Raw genomic sequence first — 12,006 nt, 5'->3', positions numbered from 1 at the left:
TTATCTTCAGTTTTCAAAGAGGACACAGGATTAGGTGGGATTTCTGATCCTTTGCTATGCAAGAATGTAAGAAGGGATGAGATCCCGTTACATATCAGATGCTAGATAGTGCACTAATGTGATTCACATACAGAAACAAAGAATAATCGACTGTGGATACACTGGTCGTTTAATTCTTCCAATCTTGCAATCAAACTCTTTGGAATCACACTAGCATTAGAAAATTTAAATTAGCATGATAATGCTGCTAAATCTACAGTTAACCTATTGAGGGAGATGTTGTACATGGTAAGAGTTGCAAAAGCCATCCCCAAGTGGTAAAAATGAGATTTTCAAAACAAAAGATGTCCCTCTGTCAGGATCAGAAATTTTTGGTTGGGCTCCAACATTTCCTCCGTGTGACACAAATTAGGGATAATACAACTTTGCTCTTTAACATATTTCCAGTATTCGCACAGAAGGAATAGAATCTTATCGCCTAATTATCACTTACTTTTCCTCTGTTACAAAGATATCAAAGCAACCATTCGCCAGTATCTGGTCCAGCATTTTTAAAAGTGGTACAGATATCCTAAGTGAAGAAAGCACATAAGACGATACTGAGACTCACAACATTCAAATGAAAAATCTGAATTTTTTTCACTAAACGTCAGGCCATTCCTGTAATGTCATCTAAGCAATTCTGACATAACCTCTTCTTTTGAGCTGGCCATTGATTGTAATAAAATGAACTTAAGCTTGAACTACACACCTTAAGAGAAAGGAGGCAAAATGAAAATCAGGTAATATTTGTGTAATACACAAAGTTTAAGGAATGATGACCCAAGAAGAAGTAATTTAGCATTTGTTTCCATGGTAGGCAACAAGACTCCTTAGGGAAGACCACAAGTTGAAAATGAGTGTAATAGTATCATCATGCTCCCCAGATAATCATATTCAGAAGCATTACTGACTTGTGTACTGAAAATTAACAAGTTGCTTACTTATAACTGTAGTTCTTCAAGTTCTGCCATGTAATTCATGCAACAGGTCATTCTGTGCCTTTGCAATCTCATCTTTGAAAACATCAAGAACTAAATTGGCCCTTTGGTGTGAGCTCTGTGCATGCTCCAGCAGCACTTCCCATCTGATTCCCTCAGTCCCAGGCTGCTGCTGTGGCAAACCCGAAAGGACCAAAGATAGGCAGGGCCAGATAGAGGGGAGAAGTAGTTTGAATGAGTTTAGGAATACCCATGTGAATCATAGTTACGGGTAAATAGTTTTTTTTTTCTTTTTTGTGAGTGAGATACTCAATGAGAAGTCTGCCATGCTGTAACAGAAGAGAGCACAGCCTTCCCAAAACATGCACCAGTCTCAGGATGGAAGCCCACTCTTTGGTGACATACGAACAGAAAGGGCTGTGAAGACATGCCACCTCTGAAAAGGTTCTCAGTGGTATGTCAGTTAGGAAGAAGGGTGATGCAGTCATGGAACGTCTGGATATATTTGGTAGTGGGTATCATACTAATTGGTAATATTACATACCCACTATGACAGAATATAGACATAACAAACATAACATATACAACAATCATGTTGCTTACCTCAAAGAACATGTCCAATCAACATGAAAGGCTAAGTATATTTTGAATATCCAATGTGGCCCCAAAGCATGGTTACCTTTGATACAACCAGATGCTTTCTTAAGAGGTATTCAAAGAGCAAACCTTCTGCAATGTGGGAGGGGGAGTTCTCCCACTTCCATGCAACATTGAGGAGATCTGGAAGACCAAAGCCTTCTGGGATCCTAGGCTGCCTTTCCCTCTTACAATCTCGTCTCATTGGGGGAGGGGGGAAAGCGGGAGGGATCGTCTTCTTACCATAGCGTTTCATTTCATTTTGTTTAAAAATAAAATGGATAATATACTCAATTCCATTACACACAATTTACTGGTAACTGTTTCTACTATCAGTCAAAAATTCTGAGCTATCTTAAAATATTCCTTAATCTGCCAATAGTTAAACCAGGTTATAGATGGTTCTATTCATTTAACTTCTTCATATGATTTTACTCTTTAACACCACTAAAATGATCTAACCTGAGGCAATCTGACAGTTCCCATTCCACGTGTGAATAAACACCTTTACCCGTTTTTACATGAATAAGGAACTCTGAAGACGATTGCTACCTGACTCCTAAAACGTCAGTTTCTACACACTTTAAACACATTTATAAAACAGAGTCCCACAGAACGCAAGAAGCAGTTTAGCATAATATGATGGAAGCCTTGGGACTCCGCCTTTAAAGTGTATAGAAATGGAGAGGGGGGGGGGCTGTGTGTGATGAGGTCCTTAGTCAGACATGTAACACTGTTAACACTTGGCAGCCAAGGATCTGAAGGCTACAGCCTTCCAGGATGCCTTCCTGGGTTTCCTGCATCCACTTGCTGGACAACATCAGGAAGTGGAAAGTGGGGCTTCAGACACCTGGAAATAATCTTTCTTGTTTTTAGCTCAAAGATATGAATATTTTTCCCATTCCTACCCCAAAGAAAACTGAAGCAAATTACAGTGATGTGGGAGAAAAGTAAGATAAAACTGTATGAAAGTAGGGGATAAGAGTATCACAGTAAACCAGTATGCCCTTCATAGCACTGTCGGTTAGTATTAATAGATGGATGTTGCAGATTCCAATGAATAAACTGATTTATTAAACGTTGAAATATTTTTAGAAAAAAAATCTTGAAGAATTTTAGATGTCAATATGCACTGTTCTTCTGTTTTTGTCTGTGAATAATCAATTTCTTCTTGGAGAACTGGAATTGGTAGTGTAATGCGAAATCAACCTTTGGGTGGCAGGTTCTCAAATTTGAGGACATATCCTCACTGCAAGAGTTGGGAACCCATGCATCTGTTGCTGTGGTACACCAGATGTGGAAATAATAACAAATTCTGGATCCAGTGTAACTAGGGTGATTAGCAAAAGGTACCAAGGTAGCAGTGAGGATGAACTGTAGGAGAGTCACATATACTGCTTATTAAAGTCCAAGTGTTGTTTCTGAACTGAAAATCAGCCTTTTCTGAAAAAGCATTTTTTCTTGATTAAAAGAATAATCTACCAATGTAAAGGGCCAGTTCATATGTTATTGGGGGAAAGCAACAAAGTAACCAATAAAATATATAATTAGAAAAGAACCAAAAGGACAAAAGAAGACTTTTGCATAAATAAGTTCAAAAAACACCAAAGAACAAACAATATTGGTATTGTGGCAGATAAGAAGGCACTGAGGAATTAGGCAAGATGCTTGCTGGAGCTTGCAGGGGGCAAAAGGACACCTTAGCTCTAGATGTGCCCAAGGATAAAGCTGTGCAGGTGCAGAACGACCATTTGTGTTCATCAGAGAGACCATGAAGAAAAGCAATATGTCAACATCATGACTGGCAGTTTAATAATAATAATAATAATAATAATAATAATAATAATAATAATGTTCACTTTACAATGGAAACAATATTCAACAAAACAGAACATTTCTTCCCTTCTCCTCTGCCCCATCCTTAAGCCCGTAACATACAAGATGAAATAACCACTCTTATTACATTAGTATGAGAAAACCCCGTGGATGATAACGTCACTAATTCTCTATGAATCTCTCTCATCCCCTTTCAATGGGTATTTGCACAAGAGGACCAATAGAAAGATAGATTACCTATCATTCAGGAGGTTGTCTTCAAAAACTTGTAGGAGTGTCTCACAAAAGTTATTCATTGCATCCATGTCATTCTGAATGTTCTTCAGATAATCAAACAGGCTTTGGGATGAGTGACGCACCTGCAAGTGAGGAAAACTCCCAAAGTAGCAATCTTATTGGTATAGAAACATGTAATTGTTTTAGATTTTTTTAAACTTTAGATTCGTACATTTCAGAACCCACAAAGCTGGTTCTGAGGGGCCACCTGGAGCCATAGGTTGCACTTTCCTCACCTGTATTCTAAGGTTTTTTAATGATCTTTATTGAGTATTTCACAAAGCATACATAGATTTACGAACATGGTAAGTAAAAAAAACAGAGAGAGAAACAAAAACAATATCGGGGAATCTCTCCCTTCACCCCAGATTTCCTACTAATTCTACTTCTTATTTATGAAGTTCTCTACCTCTTGTGAGGTAATAATTATATTCTGGGCTTTAATATAATATAATGTATCACTGGGTAGAATGGGAGAGAGTGGAAGAAAAAGAGAGAAAGAGAAAAAAAGAAGGCAGGGAGCAAGGGAGAAAAAAAAACATGAGAAAAGGACAAGAAAAAAAAAAACAAGGAGGGGAAAGCAGGGAATTGGGGAGGGGATTTAAAAAGACCTCCGGTCCATTCCGCAGGAAACTAGTATTTCCTTAATTCCTTCCTATTATATGATTAGCTTGCTCTTTATCGCTCTCCTGTTCATCTCCTTTACCATTTTTATCATTCACGAAGAAGACTATTCGAAGCTAATCTGCCATTTATCCTGGAGATTGCTTATAACTGGAGTCCAGTCGGCCCACCTGTATTCTAAGTTATATGGAGAGAAGGAAAGACACTTAAAATTTCTTCACAACATGGTACTAAAGAACCAATATCTCTGGTAACATTACAATAAACCACCAATCAAACAGGTTTCTGTAACTTGGTAACAAATGGTAGGTAGGGATTTCTTGTGAATGTAGATAGACAAATCCCACCTGGATGCTTTGATCATAATTATATGAAACTTCGATGCCACCAGTACAGTAGAAGATAGTGGTTTTCATGTCTGGTATAGTGAAACCATTCTATGTTTTAGCCTGAACTGGAGAGACAGTTTAGCACTTTGAATGCTGCTTGAAAATTCATAATAAAACTTATAATGGGTTCATTGTCTCTCTAAAATGGAAAAGACTGGCTGGGAGTACACTAACAGTTGCCTTCTTTGGAAACTGCCTTCATACCACTTCTATAGTTTTCTAAGCTAGTAGTCCTCACCAAAACAAGGTAGAATGAAAACTGTAAATGTATTAGGTGTTGCGAAATGAAATACTTTCTTTGCACTGAGAAAGACTGAATGATCCAATTGATGTGAAAACAAGAGAGAAGTATTGTCGAAGGCTTTCAAGGCCGGAATCACTGGGTTGCTGTGAGTCTTTCGAGCTGTATATGGCCATGTTCGAGAAGCTTTCTCTCCTGACATTTCACCCACATCTGAGCAGGCATCCTCAGAGTTTGTGGTACCTCACAGACTCGCAGCAACCCAAGAGAGAAGTATTTGGCCTCACTAGAAGCTAACAGAAAGAAGGCATGTCCCAAACAAGAAAAAGCTCAAACACTCAGCCTGATTTCTGAGTGAGTATTTTGGGCTTACAGGAACATTCATATTCTTTAATGAACGTAGAGGCACATTCATCCCTCTCATGGTACAAAGTTGTTGGGCTGCAGTCAAACTAACCTATTGAGAAATATCCCTAGGAGGTCGCAGAGTTGAGAATTCTGTGTCAATATTTCAAAAGTTCTTCTCTAAAGCAAGTAGTCACAGCCAAAAATATGCAAGGGAGCTGGAAGCAATCAGACTGCTTACACTTTTCAAAACTAAGTCTAACCACTTATTTAAAATTCAATAGGAAAATGTTGCAGAAAAGCCTCTGTTTGACCTCCTCAAGAAACTATTTTTCTGCCTGAAAAAATATAAGCGTGGTAAGTCCTTGCATTTAAAATCTTTTTCTGGTACAAAATTTAATCTCTTATTCATTAGGAAATACCACAAAAAGTTTGGCACCAGGTACTAAATATTTTTAACATCTCACAAACATAGAAGTCAATAGAGTTAGGCACTGTGCTATGGTTTCATAGAAGGCAAACAATGCCAGGAGCAATTCAAAGGCTCTTGCTTTTCCATGTTTTCTAAATCACAATGTAGCACCAGTCCAACAGAAAAACCAGAAGAAGCATACAATGCATAGTTTTCCATGAATCAAATATGGGTGAGGAGACAGCTTTCTTGAGGTGGGACCTCAACAAAGGCTGCAGTGGTTAACCAAATACTAGGCTAGCAAGAGTAGGGAATCCCCCTATTGTACAGCTGTCATGTTACAATACAATGCATGAATGATATTTTTCTTTTAAACTGCAACAGTACTGTAATGGACAGATCTTACAGTGTGTGCTGTAAAGCAAACAAGCAACTGGTCTCCTATGCTACTGAGCAGAGTTCCTAACCTGCCAACTGCCATTTGAGAAAGGGTGATATAGTGAAAAGAATAAGTAGGACAGATAACATTAAAATAGCAATGACCATAAGATGGGGAGTAGGCTGCAACTGTGTCAAGCCTGGCTGATGCAATAGTCTCTATAGGGACCCAAATGACTAAGCTCAAGTAGCCCAACACTCACCCATTTTGTGTACATTTTATTTGACTGTCAGAGCTCAAAATGCAAGTACAGTAGAGTCTCATTTATCCAACATTCGCTTATCCAATGTTCTGGATTATCCAACACAGTCTGCCTTTTAGTAGTCAATGTTTTTGTAGTCAATGTTTTCAATACATTGTGATATTTTGGTGCTAAATTCGAAAAAAACAGTAATTACTACATAGCCTTACTGCATATTGAATTACTTTTCTGTCAAATTTGTTGTATAACATGATGTTTTGGTGCATAATTTGTAAAATCATAACCTAATTTGATGTTTAATAGGCTTTTCCTTAATCCCTTATTATCCAACATATTCACTTATCCAACATTCTGCTGGCCCGTTTATGTTGGGTAAGTGAGACTCTACTGTAGTAGCAAACACTCCTAAATTTAGTTTGAAGACAGAATGTACTAGAGGCAGAAAATTAGGAGAAACACTGTGACAAGAAAAATACAGATGTTAAGCAGTGTGCAACTGGAATGTTTTGCAACTATTTTGTTTAATGTTTTGCAAATTATTAATAACATTATAATGTAATGCAATATAAAACTACTAATAATACAATATAATAATATATAATCTATATATATAAAAGAGTGATGGCATCACGGCAATTCACAAAACAACAAAAGTACAGGCCCCCCAACCTCAAAATTTGACAACACAACCCATCATCCACGCCTCAAGGTTGATACAACAAAAAGAAAAGAAAAATAAAGTCCTAATTAGAGGGAGAGCAATAATTTTTTTATCCAATTGCTGCCAGTTTAGAGGGCTAATCTCTGCCCACTTGGTTGCCTAGCAACCAAGGGACAGCCAGGTTTCAGTTAGGGGACAGGCAGATTTAGGCCTCACTTAGGCTTCTTCCACAGATTATCTAATTTGCACTGGATTATATGGCAGTGTAGACTCAAGGCCCTTCCACACAGCTATATAACCCATTTATAATCTTATATTATCTGCTTTGCACTGGATTATCTTGACTCCACACTACCATATAATCCACTTCAGTGTGCATTTTATACAGCTGTGAAGAAGGGGCCTCAGATAATCCAGTTCTAAGCAGATAATATAAGATTAGAAATATACAGTAGAGTCTCACTTATCCAACATAAACAGGCCGGCAGGATAAGTGAATATGTTGGATAATAAGAAGGGATTCAGGAAAAGCCAATTAAACATCAAATTAGGTAATCGTTATACAAATTAAGCACCAAAACATCATATTATACAACAAATTTGACAGAAAAAGTAGTTCCATGTGCAGTAATGCTATGTAGTATTTACAGTAGAGTCTCACTTATCCAACACTCGCTTATCCAACGTTATGGATTATCCAACGCATTTTTGTAGTCAATGCTTTCAATATATCGTGATATTTTGGTGCTAAATTCATAAATACAGTAATTACTATATAGCATTACTGTGTACTGAACTACTTTTTCTAACAAATTTGTTGTCTAACATGATGTTTTGGTGCTTAATTTGTAAAATCATAACTTAATTTGATGTTTAATAGGGTTATCCTTAATTCCTCATTATCCAACATATTCGCTTATCCAACGTTCTGCCGGCCCGTTTATGTTGGATAAGTGAGACTCTACTGTACTGTATTTACAAATTTACAACTAAAATATCACAATGAATTTAAAACACTGACTACAAAAACATTGATTATGAAAAGGCAGACTGCGTTGGATAATCCAGAACATTGTATAAGCGAATGTTGGATATGTGAGATTCTTCTTTAATATGAAATAATTACTGGGATAGAATAATGCAGAACAATATAATCTCTAAAACCAGGACAGTAAATAAACGGGAATTCCACACAGGAAACAATCAGGGCCAGCTAACACCTCCCATCATCAAAGTCTGGCAAATCCTGTTTTCTCAGGGCCACAGACAGTAGAAGCACATAAAATATTGCAAACAACATCACTCTGAAAACAAGGCTATTCCAGACAGGAAACAATCAGGGCCAGCTAACACCTCCCAACAAAAACTTCACTCAGGGAGGAAACAGCCAGGCTTTAAAGCTGCAAGGCCATTACATCCTAATCATTTTTCCTAATTGCAGCATTCATACTTGCCTCCAACAAACAAAAAAAAACAATCAGAAATATTGTATATTCACAACCTTTAGGAAATAATATCCCCTGATGGCGCAGCGTGTTAAAGCGCTGAGCTGCTGAACTTCTGGACTGAAAGGCCACAGGTTTGAATTGGGGGAACGGAGAGAGCCCCCACTGTTAGCTCCAGCTTCTGCCAACCCAGAAGTTCGAAAACATGCAAATGTGAGTGCATCAATAGGTACTGCTCCAGCGGGAAGGTAACGCCGCTCCATGTAGTCATCCCACATGACCTTGGAGGAGTCTACGGACAACGCCGGCTCTTCGGCTTAGAAATGTAGATGAGCACCAACCTCCAGAGTAAGACACGACTGGACTTAATGTCTGGGGAAAACCTTTACCCTTGACCTTAACTACCACCAATTCCTCAATACTTTATTTCCCATACCACCATACTTCGCCACAGCAACGCGTGGCCGGGCACAGCTAGTATTGTAATATATTAATACCAATATATTAAATATAATACTACTGATAATATATAATATAGAATTATGTATTGTTTTATTATTGTATATTTGTATATTTTATGTTATGATTGAGCCTCATGGCTCTGTTTCTGACAGACGTGGGCGTAAGACTCCTCGAGAGTCAGATACTCTCGAGGAGCGAGAGAGAAAAAGACTGCGAGACATATTTGCAGCACCATCTGACGAAGAATCTTTCGAAGGGTTTACGGAAAGAATGGAGGAGGGGCTGGTTAGCTCAGAGGAGGATGAGATGGATTGGACTCGGGTACGGGAGGAATTGGGTGCCACTGGCCATGATGGGACAGAAGATGAATGGGGACCTTCAGGATTAGACCCATGGCTTAGCTGGAGGGATGGGACGGGATCCACAGCTGGAGATGCTGTTGGGCGTAGTCAGAGGTGTTCCAGCTCTGACGAGGAAAGTGATGAGGAAACGCCCGGGTTAAGGAGGACAGCTGACAGTGATGATGATTTGTAACTGGCATAAAATGGGGCTTGGGAGCAATTGCAAATTGCGTCGGGCAAGGTAATCTGGGCAAACGCTTGGGATTCGTGTGTGTGTGTGGGACGCTTCCCTGAAGACTTGTGTGCTTTCCTGTGCTGAGACGTAAGTTGATTGGAATCCAGGGTCAGACGGCGGGAGGGATTGTGTGGGCATTTGTTTGTGCAAACCTGTGCTTACTCTTATTAGCTTGACCTTCCGTCGTCTTCTTGACGGACGCCATCTCCTGCTTTGAGAACTCGGACTGAACTGACCACGGCTTGTCTTCCCCCCTTCTTGGACTTGGAAAAACTACAAACGTCTGCTTCTGGCTTTGATCTACGGAACGGAACTGGTCTACTCTACTGCTAAAATCCCTGGCTGATTTGTTCGTGTTGGAATCCTGTCTGCTGTGTGTGTGGGAGCGACGCAAGTTACTCTAAACACAGTGTTGGCAGCAGAGAGGAATCTGCTGCCAATTAGTTGCATTCTTTGTATCTTTTGTTCCTTGGCTTTCGTTTTGTTTATACCCAGGCTGAAGAAAGCAGTTTGTTTTTACCCGGATTAAACTCCGGTTTAATCCGGTTTATCTTTTGAACATTTACTTTTGCCCCTTTTTGCTCCTAAAGGCAAAAATTGCCTGGCCCTTGTGTTTTACGGGCATTTTTGAGTTCTGTAATCTAATAAACTCTGTTACTTTGAATCTTGTGGCGTTCTGTCCTTGACAGATTGCCCGACGCCCATAAAAGGTTTATTGCAGCAATAAACCCGTCAGGAAGACGATGGATGAGTTAAGGGTCAAATTAGACCAATTGCAAACGGCTTTTACCGTTAGCCAAACAGCTCATGCCGTGAAAGGACATGTTTTGACTCCTGAACGCTTTGACGGAACCAGGTGCAAGTTGCCAACTTTTTTGGCACAAGTGGAGCTTTATTTTTCTCAGCTCAGTGTTCATGCTTTTCCTACAGACACTAGCAAGGTGGCCTTTATTTTGAGTTTGTTGACCGGTCCCGCAGGACAATGGGCCACTAATTTAATTTTGGGAAATGACCCAGTCAAGGACAATTTGAATAATTTCAAAAAGTTGTTAACTGATACTTTTGGGGATCCTCTCCGCACGGAGAACGCTGGGTGGGCTCTGTATCGGTTGAAACAGGGAAAGGGGACTGTTTTGGATTACTTAAATAAGTTTAACCTGTATCGCCACCAGCTGGATTGGGGGGAAAATGCATTCATGCTTTTATTTACTGCCGGGTTAAGTGATATGCTCCAGGATGAATTAGCACGCTTGGAGCCGGCTGAAAGCTGGGACGCCTTAGTAGCTAAGGTGCTGCGTTTAGACGCAAGGTTCGAGGCTCGTAAACATTCAAAAGCAATGTGTGCGCCACCCATGCATGTAACCAGGGCACCTGTGGTGATGGGGGAAGAGCCCATGGAGCTTGGGGTCTTTAAAAAGCTGTCTACAGAGGAAAAGAGCCGTAGGAGGCAGCTGGGCTTGTGTTTGTACTGTGGGAATGCTGGGCATTTTGCCAAAAATTGTAATGTGAAACCTTCCCAGCTTTCGGGAAAAGGCCAGCCCTAGTGCGACGTGAGTCCAACGCACTAGGGCTCCTCAAGCAGTCAACTGAGGGGAGGAAGCATGTTTTCGTACCCATTACATTATCTGTTGGGGGAAAGGAACTTGTTTCTACTTTGGCACTGCTGGACTCAGGAGCCACGGTCTCCTATATAGATATTGAGTTTGCTAAGAAGCATGGCATTCCTAGAGTGCGCAAGGCATGCGACGTGTGGGTGGAAGGAGCAGATGGGAGACTGCTGGAGACTGGGGTGGTTAACCAGGAAACCTCAGCAGTAACGTGGGAGGTGCAGGGAGTAACGGGAACGTTTGTGTGGGATATTACGAGCTTGCCTAGATATGATGTGATCCTGGGGATGGATTGGCTAGCTGTAGTAAACCCACAAGTAGATTGGGCAACACGTAAAGTGATCTTAAAGAGGCAGGATTGTTGCACTTTAAATGTTACTCATTCTGATATGGAGGGAGTGCCTGCTGAGTATGGGGAGTTCTCTGATGTATTTTGTAAAAGAGAAGCGGACAAATTACCACCGCACAGGCCGTATGATTGCGCCATCAAGTTGGCAGAAGGTGCGAAACTGCCAGCAGGGAGGCTGTATGCCTTGACTGTACCGGAAAGGCAAGCTTTGCGGGAGTTTCTAGATGAAAATTTAGCCAAGGGGTTTATTCGCCCCTCTAGTTCTCCAACTGCGGCACCAGTATTCTTTGTAGCCAAAAAGACTGGGGAACTTAGGCTGGTCTGCGACTATCGGATCCTAAACAAATACACCATTCGGGATAGGTACCCGCTCCCTTTAATCTCGGAACTGTTATCAAGGGTGCAAGGGGCTAAGGTCTTTACCAAGCTTGACCTGCGGGGGGCCTATAACTTAATTCGTATACGGGAAGGGGATGAATGGAAGACGGCATTTAACACGTGTTTCGGATGCCACGAGTTCCGAGTC

General features: G+C 40.3%; 1 protein-coding gene across 1 annotated transcript in view; it reads right to left on the bottom strand.

Annotated features, from left to right (window-relative positions):
- The window catches only part of tbcd (tubulin folding cofactor D), a 171,594-nt gene that overhangs the window by 7,987 nt on the left and 151,601 nt on the right, over nt 1–12,006 (bottom strand). Inside the window, exons 34-35 of the mRNA XM_062970687.1 lie at nt 3,690–3,811; nt 494–571 (exon numbers count right to left, since the gene is read on the bottom strand). Coding sequence (XP_062826757.1) covers nt 494–571; nt 3,690–3,811 — 200 coding nt within the window. The remainder of the gene's footprint in view (nt 1–493; nt 572–3,689; nt 3,812–12,006) is intronic.

The sequence above is a fragment of the Anolis carolinensis genome, chromosome 2, assembly GCF_035594765.1.
Source record: "Anolis carolinensis isolate JA03-04 chromosome 2, rAnoCar3.1.pri, whole genome shotgun sequence".
NCBI classification, from domain to species: domain Eukaryota; kingdom Metazoa; phylum Chordata; class Lepidosauria; order Squamata; family Dactyloidae; genus Anolis; species Anolis carolinensis.
This window is presented reverse-complemented; position numbering and strand designations above follow the sequence as displayed.